We start from the raw sequence: 21,453 nt of genomic DNA, 5'->3' as shown, positions 1-21,453 counted from the left end.
TTTTATTAGTTTCTCTACCTGTCCTCCACAGCAGTAGCTCCCAGCAGTATCAGGTCTTTCTCGATGAGGTCGTACGCCTCGGCCAGTCGCTTGTCTCGATCCTGTAGCGCGAGTTTGGCGCCGTTCAGCAGGTTGCAGACTTCACGATACTGCTCAGGACTCAGAGGCCGATAGGCGACACAGAGCGTCCTCAGACCCTCCTGGAGGAGAGGGGAGATTTAAGCAGGGTTAGACGGAAATAAAAAGCATTTTCAATTCTCTTTATTTAGCTCGTATTTACAGGTAAACTGATTTTATGAATGAGCGACAGTATCTGTGTCTGACTGCGCGTGCTCTCACCACTGCGTTGTGCTCCACCCGGGCTTTGACCTGCTCCACCTTTCCCGATATAACGCGGGGGAAGATGGAGGAGTCTGCACCTTTACAGAACAGGTAGAGCTCGCCTGCTCACACACACAGAGGCAGGGAAGAAGAGGAGGGTGTTAAAGAGAAACCACACACACACACTTCATATTTATGCATGAAAAGTGTGTTACCTGTGCTGGACCTGACGATGACGCTCATCCTCCGTCTGACTGAGTCGAACGTTAAAACCTCCAGCAGCTCAAACCTGAAAAACAAGAAGTTATTTAAACATGGAAATGTCCAGATCAAGTTTCTATGACCCGACATGAGTCCTTAAACATCATCATAACGCAGAGACAGATGCTCGAAGTTGAACTCGTCTTTAGCGTTCATAAAGGAGACACACTCACCTCTCAATCTCATCCTCTCTGTTTAAAATCTCCATGTGGCTGTCCTTCAGTCTCAGGTAGGTGAAACCCAGTCTGCAGCACACAAAGCAAAGTTAGTAACATGAAGTGAATGTCTGTATGTGCGTGGAAAATGAGCAACAGTGTGTGCTGTACCTCTTCATGCCCTCCACCAGCGCCACCTCGTCAGGAGACGATGAGATGTAGAAGGAGGTGGACTTTCCCTGGTGGATGCCGTGTTTGATCCCGTCCACCGTCTCCTCCTCCTTCACCTGCACCGTGTGGCACAAACACAGCGCCCGGAAAAACAGCTCCTCATGCTCCTGTGGGGGTCGACAGACACAGACAGTCTGATGTAAACACACAGAAACACACACACAAATGTAATGAAATATGTCTGAGGCGATGCTCACCCTGGCACCGGGACCTGGTGATGTGTCGATCATGTCCATACCTGCTGCTCCGGGCATCACCTAGCAAGAACACAATTTAAACACGATAACATTGGAATAAACAGAGGACATGTTGAGTTCATTAATATAGTGCAGGCACAGTTACAAAGCCAGAGTAAACTAAGTAAACATATACTAATAAAAACAGGTATACAGATATTAAGTTTATAAACTGCCTCTTGCACAATAAATAATCATTTGCACAGGACGAGTTTAACCTGCAGATATCTTCTCAGCTGTATTAGCTATTAGCTATTTGCTGAAGTCATGCTTTTTCTTAATCAGATGTGAAGCCATCGCAAATAACCAATCATATGTCCCCAAACAGAATTATCTTTTCAGGTCTTTATCAATAAATGTTCTGATTGCATTTTGGATCAGGTTTCCGAAGGCCGACTTTGCTCAACAGCATGGAGACAGATCCATAGAAAGAGCACGCTCAAATTTAAAGAGTTAAAGATTATTAGAAGGATTATTATGGAGTGTTTTTCTGTTTCAACAGGATCAACAGTTACCATACCTTAAAGCAGGGGTCTCTGTTGGTACTGTGGTCTTAAACATTCAGTACAAAAAAGCGCCAGATTTCTAAAAGTGTACTTCTTATTTTAAGTATTAATATTTTTGTCATACTTACAAACAAATGTATATTAAAATGTTTTGCCCTCGCTTTATCTAAAACAACTTAAATGCACTGAACTAAAAAATGCCGTATTGTATTTCTTTCCACCTTGCAGCACTTCTGCTCACAAAGTCTTCTTTAATAGAACTGTGTTTTTATCAGTTGTATATGAAACAGTAGTTTAAATGGGTATGAAACAACTAGAAAATAACCTGACAATATTTTGCATGCCAGATTATATCATGTTTTTGACATCAGGTGCAGGCGAGAGGGAGGGCGATGAGTGGCAGTTTGAGACCCCTGCCTTAAATAGGGTACTGATATCATATAGCACAAGACAATCATATTAAAAGATCAAGAAAAACATACAAACAAATGTATTTGCTTTGAGTTCGCTGAGGAACAACTGTGTGTCCTGTATTTTGTGTTACTTTCTTTGATGCATTTGAAACATGAAACTGGCCTTTTTGCTAATTCAGGCTTTTTTTTTTGCCATGTGTATTAATTAATTTTGCCCGCACTTTTCAAATGATCTTAAGTGAAAGATCCAGAAAAGGCTATAAAAATGGTGTATGTTTGTGGATGTCTCGTCTTTAGGTCTGTAGATTTAAATCATTTCTTTATAAGATTAGTTTTGCCTTTAAAGGATATTGCAAAGAAAAAGGATTACCTGTCCGTTACAGATGATATGAGGAACATAAACGTGTCCGTCCACGCAGCACTCTATGAACTCCATGTTGTTCTCCGTCAGAGTCCCCGTCTTGTCTGTAAACACGTACTCCACCTAAAGACACAGCAGGGTAAGTCTCACCACAACATAATGATTGTTACTTGAGTTATCTTAAGGTCTCCGTTCTCCGCTACCTGTCCCAGCTCCTCATTCAGGTCCGACGTGTTGACCACGGCTCGCTCCCCCAGCTCCTCGTCGAACATCTCGTCGTCCCACATGATGAAATATGAGCCCAGGAACTTCTGCATCTCCACGGTGACGTACATGGACACGGGGATGATGTAGTTAAAGAGCACCATGAAGGCCAGGAAGTCAGTGAACGCCCTGATCACCTGAGGAAGAGGAGGAGGAGTTAAAGGCAGGTGAAGACGTTTTATTACAGACTGAGGGAGTAAGAGACTCACGACGTGTCTCTGTCGCTCTGAATCCGTCCTGTCGTTGTACCACGGCTCGTCTCTGTTGGGGTCGGCCTGCCAGGCGTACTTCAGGATGGTGTTGATGATGGATTTGCCGATGAGGATGCACAGGTAGACCACCAGGTAGGCATTCATCGACCTGCAGGGGGAAACGATTCATACATCTATTAGAAATAGATAGATATGAGGCGAATAAAAAGCAGATCACAACTTGTCAGATGAAATGCTCCTATGAAGGGTACAGCTGAAAGAAGCCAAGTTTAATTATGCAAAAGGAAGACAATTCCAACGAGTTAATCAGGCACACTGTGACTGTAGGTGGAATACATTAACACTTGCCAGTCAGTCACATCTAAGAGCCATCTGGATACAAGACCGAGTCAACGCCAGGAGGGAGACAGAGATTCAGACAGAGCAGAGAGACTCTCAGGCGCTGAGTCAGTGACTAAAGAGACGTGTTAGAAATATTTATCTTCTTATCTAAGCCTGAGAAACTGAACGCTGACACTTTCTCCTCCACAGTTTAGAATGAAAATGAAAGAGAGAGCGTACTTCTCCACTGCAGAGCGCTTCTGAGACTTGGACTGGTAGTTGAGAGCCATCTTTGTTTCCATCCCAGTGTAGATGGCCACCGCTAAAAGGAGGAGAGGAGGAGAAGGTTAATACTTGACCAGTTATGTCTGGCAAAGTCAAATTGTTTTTTACATTTTATTTTTAAAGTTTTGGAAATCATCCTGTAGATTGTCTGCAAAGCATTCAAAGTGCGTCCACTAAAAGTTCTTGTTGTTTCCACTGACAGGTTCAGATTGTTATTCTAAGAGTGACAGTATTACAGAAAGGATCCCTACAGAGATAGACCTTTTTGTTAAGGTTAAATCCTTGGTTTTGGGCGCCGGTTTTGCTCAGCGGTTAAATCGTGCATCCCATATACAGAGGCTACAGTCGTGGTTTCGCCCATTCTACATTCCTATAACACCCAGCGTGCATTGCGCTCCTCCCTCTCAAAGGAACGGCCCAGCGAGAGACTCTGGAGTGAAATACGGTTTCTCTGCAGGCGACGGCTCAGAGCGGGAGAGAATCTGAAACACAACAAGAATATACCGGTGGATCATCTAAAACATCTTCAGGTCTGCAGTCTACATTTCAAACCTGAAGATTTTGAACGAGACATGACATCGGAGGCGGGCGCCCTAGATTGAGGAAGTGTAGTTTAGCGAGCTCCCTGGCCTCCGCCAGATGGATTGAATTGGAGAAGCGGATAGCGTCCTTCAAAGGCACAGAGGGAAAATGACCATAATGGCATTAGCTCCCCATAATAGCATGATAGGACTGAGGTTGAAAATTGCCAAACTGGCCCTTTAAATTAAGACCTAATACAGGAAGCAAACCAAAACAGGTGCATTGTGGGTTGTTAACGGATGCTGACACTTGCAGAGACACCAGGCAGCAAGATGAGTAGAGGACAGACGTGGGGGAGCGACGAGGAAATAGAAATACGGGCTGAAAAACTAAAGGAGAATGGAACTGATCGACCTGTGTTTCAGGTTAGAAAAAGATCACCTTGAAAAATAAGGTCTGTCTGTCGGGATAACTTCTGTAATGTTGTTAAAATAACAATTTGAGCCTGTTTCAGGCAAAGAAAGAACTTTTAAAGGACGTGCACTGATCAGACAAATGACGAGCAGAACTTAAAATCCCTAAAAACCCAGTTTGTTCTTCTTACCGTAGATGTACTCAGTGTTCTTCAGTGTGGCTCCTCGGAGCAGCAGGTTCTCCGATCCTAACGGCCTGCAAACACACGACGGCTCATGTTTAGGCTTCTGCACGCTCTTATTTTGAAGGCAGCATTCTGAACATGAAGAGAAAGAGATACCTGGCCACGGGCTCGTTGTCCATGTAGACGTTGATTCTGCCAACGAATCTGTGCAGGAGAGAAGAAACAGGAGGTGAGAGAGAGAAGACTTGATTCACACGTTTACTTGAGATATTCAGGTGAGAAACTGTGTGTGTGTGTGTGTACTGACTTGTACAGGTCCGGCTGTGGTTGTTCACATTCAATGGTGGCGTGGATGGAGTCCACCTCCTTCTCTGTGTTGTAGGCTTTGGTGTCTTGGACTGCATAGTATGTCTAGGAGGGGAGAAACATGGAGAGGAAGGAGGGGATGGAGGGGTTAATAAGAAGAGAAGAAGAGGAAGGAGGGAGGGAAATGAGTCGAAAAAGTAGATGGAGGAAAGGAGGATATAGACGAAATAGAGAGACAATATATTGTTACATTTAGGAGCATTGAAGGCTCACAGTAGTTATGCGCTGATTCCTACCACCCACACTGTCCTCACCTTGTGGCTGCTCTCTCCGTCCAGACTGGCTGTGGTGACGAAGCAGGTCCCATCGTCTCGAGAGGTGGAGAGGAGGATGAGGTCGCAGGGGAACGTCTCGTCCTCTTTGACCGAGACGACATCTCCAACCTGAGACAGACGGATACAGATGAGGAACAATGTTTTAATTTAAAGACACACTGTTTAAGATTGTCAGTCTCTTTTCTCTGCAGGGATAAAAGGTCGGATACATTAAGGAAGGTGGAGGAATCCAGGTTCACACAGCGAGATGAGAGCTGATCTTTAACGTTCCACATCTCCTGAGTCCACAGGCTCTGTGAGAGCGTGGCGATAAAAGGATCTAAAGAGAGGATTTATGTCAACAATAACAATAAACTTTGGACATTTTTTAGTCGAAATGGATAAACAGGCACTTATTGGGCCCATCTCCCACCACAAAGTGTTGTTCTAGCTCTCGGCGAGGAAAGAGGATGTCTGAGCGAACCGAGGGGCAGAAAACATCAGCGCCAACCTCAGGTGTGGAGAAATGAAGCTTAACGGTTCTGTTAAAGATAACTGTACAGGGGGTGAATTTCTTTATAACACACCTGTTTTAATTATATTAAGCCTTTACTCATAGGGCGGGGTCACTTGATTGACAGGTGGACCCTGCTGGCTGTTTGCTAGACGTCAACACAGACACACACTGAACTGAGCTTCACCTGTTTGTGTTGTTGCGGCCTTTAGGGGATTTTCTCCTTCAAAGTTTGAGCAAATAATCAGTCTTGCAAGACCGTGCAAGAAGTCTGAGCTCCAGCTTTTCAGCGAGTTAAATGCTCGTGTTATTGTGTTGTTTGTTTTCCCCGGAGAGATTACACCGCCGCTATCTCACTCGCTACTTCTTTAGTCCGATGAATTAACACCTGCAGTCAGTCACCGTCAGAAACAGAATCTCCTCTGTCGGAGTTAAAGTAGCTCATTCACAAGCTAATGGATCAGACACAGACTGTACTCCTCTCCAGCTCCATCCTCTCATCCAAATTGGATCAGAACATGTTGGCGGCCATATTTCAGCTTCATTCACGCAGCCCAGAAACCAATGGGTGACGTCACAGAGGCTACGTGCATTCATTTTACAGTCTGAGATCCTGACCTAAAAACAACCGGCGCTAACGTTAGCAGCAGCTCTGCTTGTAGCTCTTCCTAATGCACTGTGCAGAAGAAACACTGATTTGTAATGTGAAACTTTTTACTAATTAAGTTATTTACCAGAATTATTTTAACTCTAAAGGCAGACCACTTTAGTGCATGTTCTTTGCCGCATCGTCCAGTCTGCATGAAAAACAAACTAACTGCAGCGTCTCCAGAGACACATGCCTCTTATCCTGTTAGTATTGCTAATACAGCTGCAGCTAATGCAGTTAGCCTAACAAGCTAACCTTCTGCTGCACCACCTGTAAACCTCTGAAGTGCAGCCAACAGTCGCTCACATTCGTTCTCTCGCAGGACTCCAAACAGACCCTCTCTATCTGTTATTTAAGCTGCAATGTCGCTCTCTGAAATCTTACATAACAAACATTAATATGACAGATTTTAAAAGATAAATTGCTCTGAAATGTAGGCCGACACACACACACGCACACACGCACACGCGGCTTAGCATCAGGAAAATCCCTCAGCACGGGCCAATAAAACAAATGCAGCAAAGCTCTGTTCATGTTATACGGGGTGAGAGTGATTTATCTGCCCGCACACATGCACACACACGCACCCGGAGCTTGCGGCTTTGTTTGCGGACCACTTTCCCGTGCTGCACCACGTGGACGGGACACTGGTTCACGGAGTTGTCTGCTTTGTGTCTCAGCCAGTCCTCATAACCCTGACGGAGAGAAACAGAGACAAAGGAGGGATGTAAATGTGATGTTAGGACGCAAAATGAAATTAAAGACCTTGTGAAAAACTTTGGGTGTCACCTGTTTGATGGCGGTGACTGTGATGACAAAGAAGAGTGGAAGTCCGCTTGTGATTGGACTCGTAGGAGTGTCGATGATCAACTGCAGTGACACACACAGACAGACAGAGTTACATGACAGATGAGTCTAAGTAACTCTTTATTGAAAGGTAATAAAAAGTAAAGTTCACTTGTAGCGAGCACACCTACATCGTATAAGTTGTGAGTCATAGGCAAAGGTAAACAGTGATCACATAGGTTAATAAGTGCATTCTCAATCTCTCCTTCGAGTGTTCATAAGAGGAGGCCGGTGAGGGTTAGCTGAAGTCTTTGAAAGATGCTTTGCAGAAACAGAAGCAGAGGATAAAAAGAAACACCTTTTACCTGGATCAGAAATATGATGAGAAAGTAGAAGTTGGCGATTCTCCTGAACTGCTCGAACATGTTCTTTGGGATGAAGTTCCAAAACGTGTACTGAAAACGTGAGACAGGTCAGGGTTAGTTTATGGTCTCAATCTCGAGTCCTCTTCAACACAGCATGATGTTCATTTAGTCAGTGATGCTCCCATTTAGAGTCACAGAGGGGCTGCCTGTGATTGACAACTTGCTACCATGGTTGCACTAAAAGACACTTTTAGGCCTCTTGCCTTCATTAGATACGACAGTGGATAGAGTCGGAAACATGGGAAGAGAGAGTCGGGATGATCCTGCAGCAAAGGGCCGAGAGTCAGAGTTGTACCCAGGGCCGCTGCGTCAAGGACTGAGCCTTAGCACATGGGCTGCACGCCTTAACTGCTGAGCTAAATCAGCGTCCCGGCTGTTTCTTTTTTTTAGTAAGTACATTTTTTTTTTGCAAGTTAAATTAGCATCCCAATTATATCACAGTTACCATGAATTAGAGAGGCACCTTGCTAACCAAGCTAGCGCTGGCGCTTTAGTGAGCGGTGCAGGAGCGACAGGGCCCCTTAATAGAGGGCTCCAACTGTGCTTATAGAACACAGGTTATAATATCATAACCTTTGTTCTATCTCACACAGGCTTTGCCCTCTACTGGACTCCATGGGTACAGTGGGTGCAGCCTCAATGCATGAACGCCCTGTTGTGACAAGACCATTAAACCAACCACACTGACCCTGACCGGCGAAAGCAGTGGGCAAAACACCGCTCGCTGAAGAGGGTGTAGGATAGCACACCGGAGTGTACTGCCTTATATAGTGTGAGAGCCACATGTACTCAGGTGGGCTCGCCCTGAAGGCCTGAAGGCAGGCTATGTTTATACTAAGTAAAAGTTGCTAAAAGCTTCATAAAGTGTGTTGTGATGTCTGTGTGTTTGCTGACCTTAGAGGAGACTATTCTGTTGTCAGGATATCTCTGCTGTATGAAGGCCTCTGTTCCTGGAGGAGGCTCCTTGTGTCCGATGTAAATCGTGCGGCTGTCCACCCAGTTCTCCTCACCAACACACTGCGGGGGGAAAACACACAAGCCTGAGTGTGTGCAGGAGAATACACACGTTTGTATGTGCAGGTAATGTCTACATTATGATTTAAGGGATGTGCAGTTTTGGATGTTCAGAATAAAACATGAAGAATCAAACATAATGTGTCATCTTTTTATAACTTAAAGCCACAAATAGGTTTGCACACACACACACACACACACACACACACACACACACACACACACACACACACACACACACACACACTCAATACACTCCCACACAGTAATTACAGAACACTGTGTGTCACACAGAAACAGATCCGCAGACGTTTACACAGAATGAATGACTAACTTCTCCTCAATGAATGAGAGCTTTTGTTACCACGGATACACAGACCTGCATGTGACTCAGACTGGAATGCATCATACACACACACACACACACACTTTCAGACTGATAAGAATTTGAGGGTTTTACTCTTTCGTCATCTGTTTTTTGTTATAAAATGTGGGAGGTTTAAATGCTGTGGGATTTCTGGGTTTTCTGACTTTATTGACGAGGCTAATCGCTCTGTTCGGATTTCTTTCACCTTGTGCCAGTTACTCTGGAAGTTAAGAGGGATTATGGGTAAAAGTACTCAATTTTCATGAAGCTGCTGGAGGCGGGGTTTTATATTTAGGGAGGAAAGAGCAAGCAAAAGAAAGATAACATATCCTCTTCTACACCGCTTATCCTGCTAAGGGTCACGGGGGGCTGGAGCCTCTCCCAGCTGTTATTGGGCGAGAGGCGGGGTTACACCTGGACTGATTGCCTGTCAATCACAGGGTTGATACATATAGGCAGACAGCCTTTCGTGCTCACAGGTAATTTTAGAGTCACCAATGAACCTAGCGAGCATGTCTTTGGACTGAGGGAGGAAGCCGGAGTACCCGGAGGGAACCCACGCATGCACGGGGAGAACATGCAAACTCCACACAGAAAGGCCCACTACGTCTGAACCGGGATTCAAACCACCGTGCAGGCCCCTTTCAGATTCCATGTCTTACAAATAAAGGCAAAGAAATAGGATACAATAAAATAGAGGTTGAAGGTTTTGGTCGTATTCAGAAAAGGTCCCCACACTTTTTCAAATGTTTTGTGACAGCCAGAGACTGAAAACTCATTTTCAAGGTTTAAAAAGGACACAATTGTTATAGTTTTGTAAATATATCCAGACATAAACAGTGAACGCACTTGCCGATTTGCATATTAGAGAAGACTGGACCCTCTGAGATAACCCTCTGCACATTCAGAGGGTCCTGACCTCATGACATCATAAATATTCACACAAAGGCTAATGCAATTCCACAACAGCGCCGTAACGAAGCTCCACCGTCAAGCCGCCTTTGCCATTTTCCTTTGAACCACGCAATGCTGGCGTGAATGCACATATTTAAAACGTGCATGCAAACAGTGTAAGTAAAAAGAGTTCATTAGACAACAGACTGAAGCGTGTCCAGAGGGCTTTCATGTCCGTGCAGGTCATCCCCATCTTTAAGCACCTGAAGGCAGTGAGAATGAGGGGCAGGCCTGGACGAGACAGCTCAGCTCCAAACACACCTAAACCCTCTCTCACTTAAACATGCTCAATACTCGTCCGATGGCGGCTGTCAATCACGGCGAGTAAACCTGGACTTAGTCGTCTGTCTGCACGTTGCGGCGGGCTAACAGGAGGTGACAGTAATCTGTGAGATTGAGTGTCAGGAGGCGGCGTGGCCCACTTTCTGCACTCTCTCACACAGTAACCTGTTAACTCACTGCTCTTGGGTTACACCCTTTAACATGGAGAGCTATTTATAGCCACAAGAGAAGAGAAGGAACATTTAGAGGCCAGTTGATGCTTTATGAGACTGAAATGTACAAAAGAAGCAGCTGATCGGCGCCCTGCAGACGCTCAGTGTTTGTGCCAGCTCTGCCTCCCACACACGGTTACTGTAACTGCTCCTCCTCCTCCTCTCCTCTCCCACCTGTCTGCTCCGTCTGCTTCATCTCACACGTTTCTTACACACTTCCTGTTTGCGTGTGGAGACGAGCCTTACACACACAGGAGCACACAACAACACTGGTTTGTGTGCTATAATTACGTTTAGAGCGTTATTTTGAAAGTAGAGCCAAGTTTCCTGCAACAGCATTTACACAAGAAGGAGAGCAGTTCTGCGGGTGTGCACGGTTATATAATCAAACTGTACATTATGAAGATGCTGCTGATTGGTCGTCAGACGGAGCTGCTTTTTCTTTCCACTTGATTCCACTTAAATTGCAGAACAAATCAGGGATGTCGCCATAAAATGTGAAGACAAATCGATAACAATGGTTGCATGTCTAAACTGACACTGACACAACAAACACATTCAGCTAATTCAGTCACTGAACGTAACCTCTGGACCGTGTTGGTGCTGCTGGAGCATTTCTTGCTGTGTGCTTTATTGTCCCATCAGGCCATCCCAGTTTTTATTGATACGTTAGCACTAATTAGCAGCTATCTGCGTCTTGTTAGCTCGCGCAGTGTTTGTCATACATTGATTTATTTTTGGCGGCACGTGCAGGGAGTCAGGGTTGTTGTTCTGCTGGCTGCAGTGATGACAGCTACTATAGTCTAATATCCTGGTTCCTTTTGCTCTCCCTCCCCAGAGTAGAGCGAGCGAGCGGCAGGCAAGCACGTAGTGGCCAGTAAATCAACTAGCTTTGTGAATAATGTATAGCTTTGACTACTTAGCAGAGATGTTCAGACGCTATATTTTCATTCAAATGTTTCCCTTCCAACTACCTTTAATATGAAATGCCGCTAAAAGTGATAACAGCGCGAGCTAACACGAGGCAGTTTTATTTTATAAGCTTTATTTTGTGATGATGCGGTTTCATTGGATAAAACGCAGACAGGCTTTTATGCAAGCTTGAATCAACTTCCTTCCCAACACCAATCTAGACTTGAGTCTAGTACCCCTTTACCAGTGAAATAAGCGCGTTGGCGCCAGTTTTTCAGACCTGGGAAGACCCGCTAATAAATGCAGATTGTCTCTTTTCCCATTGCCAGTGAAGTATCCTCCTGTCAGTGTCTTTTCTGCTGCGTCACCGCCAGACGTCACAAACGTGCCGGAGACAGGGTTAGTAAACAGCGAAGATGTTACAGTGGTTAGGTCTTTATTGTATCTATTACTCATTCAGTCTGTTTATCAAACTCGACACTCGACTCTTTGCTAGCACCACGCTATTGTTGTTTGTTAACGTCACAAGATAATTTGCCTGATACCAGTGGACTTTTTGAGCTAACTGGTTAATGTATCGGATTGGTGCATTAATGCATTACCGGAGGTTGATGCCAGCTTTTGTATTGGTACAACTCACAGACTCCTGCAGCGTTCTGTTCCCGAGTAGCAGAATAGAGGAAGAACAGCGAGAGGAGACTTAACTAACACTAACACTGCAGTCATTAAACTTTCCATAAGCGTGAATATCTGCTTCAGACCGACACAAGAAGCTGCTCTGCTGCAGACTCAGCCCACCTGAGGGCTCCAACACGGCAAGGACACGAGGTAAAGGTGTGTGTCGGGTAGAGGAAGGGGCGGGACGTCCACCAGCCGATCTCTACTGCACACGCTCTGGATACAGATGAGCAAGATGGCAGCGCCCGCTCCGGGGAAGTTTAGGCTTTATTTTTGTAAAATAAGTGGAGGTAAAGATGCGCCTCCCTCCTCTCCAGCTCCACCCTCCAGGTTTGGTCACTTCTGCCTCCAAAAATAAAAGATGGCGACAGCAAAAGTTAGATTATTACATGAGTTCTGGTCGGATACACAGAAGGCCTCTCTCTCTTCTCCTGCATTTTGTCCGTAATGTATCTTTATTGGTTTTCTCACCTCTTCCTCTCCATCTCTCACCGCAACCTGGAGGGCCTCTAAGCCGGCGATCTCTCCACTATCGATTCTGTTTAGCTTTCATCCGGATTCCAGCTTTTTACATGAAAGCCTGTCTGCGTTTTAATCGAATGAAACGGCATCATCACAAAATAAAAGCCGAGCTTATAAAAAAAAACTGCCCTGTGTTAGCTCGGCCCGTTAGCTGGATGTAAGCGGAGACGTTGGAGCTATTCTGGACCTGGATAATCACTTTTAGGGGCGTTTCACGTTACAGGATGCGGCAGGTTTCAGGCGTGTATTTATAGTCGGAGGGGAAACATTTGTGGTCTGCAGAGAAGGATGGAGAGAGTGATGCTTTGTTTCTGTCTGCCTCCATCTGCACACACATCCACTTTCCTTTAGAGACAAGTTAGGGGAAAGCACAGGGAGCTTCATAAACACAAACACACACGGAGGCAGATGCATCCCTGCAGCATGAAACATGTCTGAAGGCAGGAACAATAACACCATGCTCGCTCTGTAGTCACAGGATATATTTTCTTCTGTGATGTTATTTTATCAAGTTTGGAGGCATTTAAGGGAAGGATAATGAAACATGCAGGTGCAGAGAGCAGTCACATGTGTTTTAAAGAAGTGAAACAAACACCTCGGATGCTATTTTAAGATGCATTAACTGACCGTGTAACAGCTGGGTGTAAATGCACTGAATGCTGGCGATGCATGGGGTATCAACAAGAGTATCTAATGTCGAGTTTGGACTTTCAGGATGCAAGAAAAAGAAGTATAACCAAGTCAAATTGTCTTGGAGGTGAGGCTGGAGCCTATCCCAGCTGTCACTGGACGAGAGGCGGGGTTACAGACAACCTTTCACACTCACATACACACCTACGGGCAATTTAGAGTCACTAATGAAGCTAACGAGCATGTCTTTGGACTGTGGGAGGAAGCCGGAGCACCCGGAGGGAACCCACGCATGCACGGGGAGAACATGTGGCCACAACCGATTAAAGACGGCAGCTCAAAGCGCTTTATTGTCACTGATAGGCTCCGATTGTTACTGACATACCTGTGCTTCTCTTGTGTTCATGTTCTACATCGCAGCTTCTCTGTGTTTAAAACGTCTTAAAAAATAAATGGAAATAGCACCCACTGACGCACATCAACCACTGATCTCAAACTACACTCATCAATTTAACCTGAACGTCATTGAAGAGCCACAAACTGAAGCCGCGCTCTGATCAGGAACAGAGGAGCAGTAAACAGGAAGAGCTGGACTCACATGAGGACACACACACTTCCTGGACCAACGAGGGAGAGAAAGATTCAGGGAGGAGAAAATACAAGGGGAGAACAATTGATGGAGGAGTGTGATCAGCAGATATCTAATATCTTCCGTTTCAATTAGATTCTGCTTAGATGCATGCATTGAAATCCATCCATTACAGCAGCACATGACTCAGACCTGACCTACAGACTGACACAACTTAGACACACCGCTAACACATTATAATAGAGCATGCAGTTTAACCACTATAAACACATCCTTTTGCAACAACTAATCTAAACCTAAAAGGTCAACAACCATATTTAAACTGCAAAAGTGCGAGTGTAACTCAAACAACTACAGTATATACAGTATGTTTGTTACCATGGCGATTGGAGGAGAAATGTGCTTGTGGCATTTTTAAGCCTAACATAATAAATCCTTAAAATTCCTTGAATCCTGAGCGAGGACACACATTCCAGATGAGTCTCAGCTGGTTCATTCTGTACATTTCTGCTCTACAAAGTATGTTTACATGCAGCTGCACTGCTTTGAGTGCATTTAATTAATCGATCATGCATCAGAGAGACTACCAAACGAACAAAGCTCCAACTTAGACTTATATAGCGCCTTTCATGGGACCCAGGGCTGCTTTACAGAGTTAATAACGAACAGCCAACAAATAAGGCAGACAGAGGTAAGTAAGACTAGCACTGAAAACAGGGGAGGTGGTGACTTATAGTCCACAGGCCGTGGTGAACAGATGGGTTTGAAGATGGGGACCGCAACACTGAAGGCTCGGTTTGAGAGTGAGGGATGGAGAGAGGACCGCAGACTCTGGGATGGGGGGTAGGGATGGAGGAGGGGGCGAGGGAATGGAGAGACTTGCAGGTGGAGGATTTTATAAGTGATGTGGGACTTGACAGGGTGTGGGGGTGATGTGCTGGAAGGGCTTGGTGCAGGTGGACATACTGGAGCCTGCCCCGGACAGGACTCCACTGCAGTAATCCAGGCGGGAGGTGATGGATGCATCAAGCTTGCATCCTGCAGAGTGTGGAGTTTTCAAAGAGCGTCGTCGTTTTTTTATTTGTGGAAATGAGGGAGGAGAGAGTGGGGATAACATGCAGCAGAAGAGTTGAACGCTGCGTCAGGGCTTAGGCCTCTATACACATGGTACGTGCTTTAACCGATGAGCTACACCAGCGCCCCCAAAATGGGATTTTAATATTGGTCCTTCTGAAAACCTTATTCACAAATCATGACACCATTTGCATTCCTATTCTGTTGCTCTTCCTGAGTCTTTCCCCCCGTTAAAAGGTTTGAGTCCAGGGTGTGATATGCTGCAGATATTGGAAAGCACCTTGAAAATTTCTTTTAGACTTTTATAATTTAAAATCGACTTAATTTGACCACGGAAAACAGATATGTTGTCAAAGCAACAAACGCCTGCAGAGATAGGCCTTTAAGTGAACGAGTAAGACTACAGAAATAGCCGTTACATCGCTCTCTTCAAAGACACCAGAATCCATTTACAAAAACAGTGTTTTTAAATTTCCTAACGGAGGAGTTTCTGTTCTTCTACGGCTCGATCTGTTAGTTACTGAAATATTGTGCTGGATTCAAACTAACAATTTAAATCCTAAAATATCTAACAATAACACAAAATAACTAGCAGACGGAGGCAGCAGTAGATTGGGCACTTCTATGTTCTGTGAGGTTAAATCACTGTTTTTCTCAATGGAGTCTGGTTGCTCTGAAGAGAGCGATGAAACGCCTCTTTCTGGTTTAAAATAAATCAATACAAATACAGGAAGTCCCCTTTTAACTTTAGTTGTATTCAGTCTCTGCAGTAATACCACAGTTATTGCCTGGCAAGTGAAGATAACATTTACAGGACACTGCAACAGGAAAAGAGGAATCACTGCCCCACACACACACACACACGCACGCATGCACAGGACTATTGTTTGTCTGCAGCTTTAAAAAGGCAGAGCTGTTGTTCCACTGATGACCAATCCTAAAGTATTTTATCTCCCGCTGCAACAGGCTGAAAACAACTGTGACGACAACCTGCTTTCAAAGATACCGCTGACAGCCACACACACACACACCTAAATCTGCGTCATAAATCAGAGTGCATGTGCACACAGAGATAAGACAAATCCTGTCCTTTTGTAAATCACCGGGCATTAAACACAGGCGTACAGTGTGTTTGGGCCTGTTTACCACTACACTTGTTTGTTCTCTGTAGCAGATTTCCAAAGTCACCGCTTTCTTCTCAGCTGCTCCCGATGCACTCAAAGTTTAAAAAAAGGCACAGGAGCAGGTCGAAAATAGCAGCAAACGTGCAGCATCTTGTTTTATGTGCAGGTGCAGATCTCAGCTGGGAGGATACAACGTGATGATCTGCAGCAGTTCGTACGCGCACGCTGCAGAGACACAAAACCACGACACAAATGATGCACGGGATTAAAGATTTGATGTCATCCCGTCTGCCTGCGCCGTGTAATCTTTCTATGTGATATCCTGATAGACGTTCTGATAACAGAGTGAGACAGTCTATGTGTGTGTGTGCTACCTGAGTCACAGATTATACACCAGCTGTGCTTCCCATCTGTCGGCGCAGCGTTCAGCTCAGCCGGGCCCAAAGCCCAGACGCAATAAGATAATGATAAAATCCTCATCATCCACTTTCAACTTTTGATGTCAATCTCTCCAACTTCTTTTTAATTTAAAAAATGCAATGTCACCCAAAAGCTGCTTCCTGTTACCCACAGCCAACAAATGATAAACGCAGAACCTTTGTCTTGATTATTTGTCCAAACAAATGAGAAAGAGGGTAACATAACCTCTCAGCATAAAAGCAAAGCTCCAGGCTGGCAGGTACAAATATGACATGTTGTGCACCCCTTGCCACCGCTATCTGCCCCCTATAAGGTCAGATTCACTAAGGATCTTGCACTAATGATTCTAGCTCAAAAACACCCATAATGCTTTGCAGCTGAGTGCATTTTTGCTCTCGTTTCGCTTCTGATTGTGCCGTTAGCTCCTCCACTCCCTGTAAAGTCAGCACTCTCATGCTACCTGAGTGCAAGGCCTTTTGAGTAGGTATTTACCTTCTCTGAAACTCACCTAATTTTAATACTTAAAGTCAAAACCGAATGAGGTAACACAATGGTGATTGAGCCTATGGCCCACTGATGAAAGCCTATAACAGACTGGGTGTCTGTGGCGACTTTCATGGAAAATCACAAGCGGGCCCCGGTTAGCGACGCGTTTCCCATCAGCCAGCAGTGGTTGGTCTGCCAGAGAGGGTAGGCGGAGCTAAGCGGCTGCTTTTCCGCTCTCTGCAAATGTTGCGAGTAAACAGTAATCTACTATGGCTGAACAAACAAAGAAAAGATGGATGACTACAGATACAACTTCAACAAGAAGTGAAAATCCAAAGAAAAAGAAACAAACTCGACGCTCAGATGAAGCAAACAGTCTGAAAAGGAAAGCGACCGTCAGCCAGGAAAATCAAGAGTTACAACCGGAGCCAACGGTGGACGAAGAGAAACAAACTGAGATCTTCGAGATTACAACTTTAAGATTCAGACAAGACTAAAATATTGTTATGGGAAATAATCAAGAACAAAATGGTATCTCATTGAGATCACAAGACTCAAGATTGACCTGCCAAACTTTGTTTAGCAGCAGAAATAATTCTGACGAAACAACCAAATAATAAATCAGTTATTTAGAACATTTCAGTAGCAAGGACAGAAATCAAACTCTGATGCACAAACAGGAAGAATTTTCTATAAAGATTTAAACGCAGACACAATGAGCAGGACTTTCTGTACGATCATCCAAAAGAGAGTAATCACTGGATCTCGACTTAAGATTTAATATGATTAAAAATCAACGTGGCTTTATTCTGTTGATTTGAAGCTTTAATCCCAGTCCAGGCTAAAGATTAGCGATGAAACAAATCCATCTAAGAATGGAGAAGTGAAAGCCGTGTGAACTGGCTCTTCTCAGCTCGACTGCAACTGCATCAAGTTGCCAGAGGCCGTTTTACAATTTCAACCACCAGTTAGCTCGTAGCGATCATCTGGCAGGGTCAGCTGCTCCAAACAGCAGAGTTTTGGACAAAGGAAAGAGAGGATCATCTCCCTATGTGCCTGAGGAACAGCCGTGTCTGAATGTGATTCGTTTCTGCAAGTTTGCCTTCTTCCTAGGTCAGAAGAACAGGAGCAACAGTGCAGGAGCGAGATAGATAAAAAACATCATTTTCTAATTGTTTCACAGCAGTTAATTTGTAAAGCACAAATTAACATGCTCACACCTCTGCACAACCCTGCAGAAAAGTGATAGATTTAGTTTGAATCCAGCTGAAGTGCACGCTTCATCCTGCCTGCAGTAGGCTGCCTCTCTGCTCTGCAGGTATGATAAAGCTCAGCCTCTTTCCATCTATGCTGTGGGCTACTTTCCCCGACACAGACAGAAGCAGACAGTCCTGTCTGGACGTTTTGGTGTAAACGTGCAGGTTTCAGAAAAGAATCCGCAAGTTCCAACTCGTCTTGCTGCAAAACTTTGGTCTGACCTTTAGGAAGAGTGTTAACAGCAGCACTCTGATTCTCTGTGGATGATACGTCTCCAAAATAGCTGAAATAGACGTTCACCTGCTTCTATTACCTATGTGGGTCAGCAGACCACTCTGCAGCGGAGTGTGTGGGTGCTTGAATGCTGTGTCACATTGTTTCTGAAGGCGTTATATAAAAGGTATTATTCATCTTTAAAGAGCCTCTTTTATCTGAGCGATGACACAATTTCTTCAACAGAATGGAAGCAGTTTTATAGACAAACAAATGCATCATTATGTGTTTTCACAGGGGTTCCTTTATCTTTAACACATTGACTCACACCTCTCCCACAAGCCTGTCATTTCCTGCTGAATCACTGTTGTTAAAACATTGAAAGCGGGAGAAAAAATGGGGCGAGAATGGAGGCGAGAAACGGCGTAACCTCTGTGCTCTGTCAGCTATACAGAGAAATTCATTAGCCTGGTTTCCACAGAGCAGATCTCTGAAGGGAACACGGATCACACACCTGCTTTCCCTCGCTGAACGCATCACTTCTAGCTCGAGCTGTGAGGACTCATAAGTACAAATATGAAAGTTTCCCGTGGTATTTTATCTGCGTAAGAGTTGAATAACCTCTGCAGCTGCATTACAACATCTCTCCACATAAAGCTCCTCTAATGGCATTGCTTACTATAAGCTTCTTTAAGCATTTATTGCCCTCAGTGGAGTAGATGGAGGGTAATGCATGAGGCAGACTGGCTAATAGACCAACCCCTGTGGCTCTCCTCAGAGCTGGATATAGGAGGACCATTGTTGTGGATTTCCTGTGGATAAATACGGTCTGAACTTACACAATGCTCGTGCTTGCTTCATTGTGAGTCATGCTGAGTGTAAGTGTGAGGGAGGGGCGGCTGATCGTCACATGATCCCCCATGACTTGACCTAATGCTGCAATCAGGTCACGTGATGGGAAAAGATGTTGGAGGCTAGAAGACCAATACAGATACTAGTTTTAAAAGGGAAACATTCAATGATTACCAAAATAAAAGCATGTGTAAAGAACTCAGAAGGATGCTTTTTTTATCACAAGCTATCAAAAACAGTTGCTTATCAATCAGTCAGGATTTAGAGTCCACCGTAGCACAGAGACAGCACTGCTCAAAGTATCAAATGATCTCCTGATTGCTTAACAAAGGACTCCTCTTGATCCTGTTATGTCACAGGGCAGCATTTGAGCATCACATCCTGTTACAGAGACTAGAACAATTAGTTGGCATCTAAGGAACCACATTAAGCTAGTTTTAATCCTATGTTATGTTTTAATAGCTTAGTGGGTGAGTGTGGGTGGTAGAGCGAGTGAGAGAGAGAGAGAGAGAAAGGAAGTGTGAGTGCATGAGTTATAGTTAAGGCTGTGTGTAAATAATAAAGCCTAGGACTCCTCAAGACTCAAGCCGCGCTCCCGTGTCTTGAGTTAGCCCCGAAGCTAGCTACAGCTTCGGCCCTGGAGCAGAACAACAATAAGTCTCCCCTGTGCTTTCTGACTATTGTCGGGACGCTGAAGCAGGAACGGTTAACACCTATTCATCAGATGGATTTCAGTCGGTACACATTAACCATGAGTCCTCTATGAAGTTAGTCATGGAGTTCCACAAGGTTCGATGCTAGGGTCCATTCTTTTTATCTTGTATACATACTGTATAGTCCCTCTGGGTAATATCATTAGAAAAAACTAATTTTTATGCAGATGACACTTAATTGTACGTATCATTGAAGCCAGATAAAACAATCAGTTAACCTAACTCGACAACACTGAAGTTACTGTGCTCGGCCTTTAACACCTCAGAGACACATCTTCTGATATAGCTGCCCTAGATGGCATCAGCCCAGCGTCCAGCACCTCCACAAAGAATCTGGGGGTTATATTCCACTACGCAAAAAATTGCAAAAATAAGGAACATCCTGTTTCAAAAAGATGCAGAAAAAAAGGATTCCATGCCTTCCTTGAGTCTAGACTTTGTTATTGCATTTCCTTATTGTCAAGGAGCTCTAATACAGGTCTGTGGAGGTCCTCAGTACGTCTCTTCAGCTGGTCCAATGGTAACATTACATACAAGTTGTTTTATTCATGTATTATCATGTGCTGTTTTGTGTGGGGTTATGGGCTGAGAGCAGGAACTTGAGTCTCGCCCTGTTTCCCAGCATCATCGCCGTGACAACAAGACTCCGCCCCCAAACCATTAAGCTTTCACTGAATGATATGAGAGTGGCTTCAATTTCCTACTTTAACAGAGTTAATTAAAATCTCTTTGGTGGTAGTTATGTCAACTTTTATCAGTGCCTGTTTTTGTTACAGATGATGCTGGTACCTGACCTGTGCAAAGATCATCACTAACACTGTAAACACACCTCTTATGGTCTGACTTGACTCGTGCACTTACAGTAAAAGCCTGACTGCATCTGTATTTTTGTAAACAATTACATTCCTGTGGGGTTTCATGATGCGTCTGTTCAGTTCAGACGTTTTTATCTTCCTCGGGGTGACAGTGCCATTAGCTGTTGCTCTCGTGTACAGTAAAGTAATGCAGTCTGCTCGTCTCCCAGGAGCTCGGAGAAAAGCACAAAAATGCTTTTAATACTTTCAATGTTCTTCTAATGTTTTTGTTTATATCACAACTTTTGGTTCTATCACGTTCTCTGGTTCTCATTAATGGGAGCACTTCCCTAATGTTGGTCCTGCAGGGACACGGCTGCTTAATGGTGTTTATTACGCTGTCTGTGTTGCCAGTAATCGTTCCCAGAGATGACTCACAAACATTCAACAGAAAGATGCATCTCCATGCGGCAATACAATAAGAAATGCAACAATTATTTTCTATATTTACTTTGCCTCAAATTATCGTTGCTTAATTCAGTGATTTTCCTTTAGAAAATGTCAGTTCATAAGTTGAGCTTTAAATGTTTGTACCGGATCAGTGCACTGACTGGCATACTAGCCGATACCCATTGTGCATTTTAGGAAGCATCAGAGGCAGAACAACTTTGCAGAACAGC

The 21,453-nt window shown here is 44.4% G+C and overlaps 1 protein-coding gene across 1 annotated transcript in view; it reads right to left on the bottom strand.

Moving 5' to 3' along the window:
- atp11a (ATPase phospholipid transporting 11A) overlaps positions 1-21,453 on the bottom strand; it is a 49,559-nt gene that overhangs the window by 13,491 nt on the left and 14,615 nt on the right. Inside the window, exons 2-19 of the mRNA XM_069675023.1 lie at positions 8,575-8,697; positions 7,621-7,710; positions 7,259-7,339; positions 7,057-7,164; positions 5,307-5,435; positions 4,994-5,097; positions 4,843-4,890; positions 4,693-4,757; positions 3,522-3,603; positions 2,958-3,108; positions 2,688-2,885; positions 2,494-2,607; positions 1,166-1,225; positions 909-1,075; positions 756-827; positions 537-610; positions 340-443; positions 19-200 (exon numbers count right to left, since the gene is read on the bottom strand). Coding sequence (XP_069531124.1) covers positions 19-200; positions 340-443; positions 537-610; positions 756-827; positions 909-1,075; positions 1,166-1,225; positions 2,494-2,607; positions 2,688-2,885; positions 2,958-3,108; positions 3,522-3,603; positions 4,693-4,757; positions 4,843-4,890; positions 4,994-5,097; positions 5,307-5,435; positions 7,057-7,164; positions 7,259-7,339; positions 7,621-7,710; positions 8,575-8,697 — 1,952 coding nt within the window. The remainder of the gene's footprint in view (positions 1-18; positions 201-339; positions 444-536; positions 611-755; positions 828-908; positions 1,076-1,165; positions 1,226-2,493; positions 2,608-2,687; positions 2,886-2,957; positions 3,109-3,521; positions 3,604-4,692; positions 4,758-4,842; positions 4,891-4,993; positions 5,098-5,306; positions 5,436-7,056; positions 7,165-7,258; positions 7,340-7,620; positions 7,711-8,574; positions 8,698-21,453) is intronic.

Source organism: Semicossyphus pulcher, unplaced genomic scaffold (assembly GCF_022749685.1).
Source record: "Semicossyphus pulcher isolate SPU_LCO1_2020_fin unplaced genomic scaffold, fSemPul1.0.p SCAF_24, whole genome shotgun sequence".
Lineage (NCBI taxonomy): Eukaryota > Metazoa > Chordata > Actinopteri > Labriformes > Labridae > Semicossyphus > Semicossyphus pulcher.
Note: the sequence above shows the minus strand (reverse complement) of the source record. Positions and strands in the feature narration are given on the sequence as shown.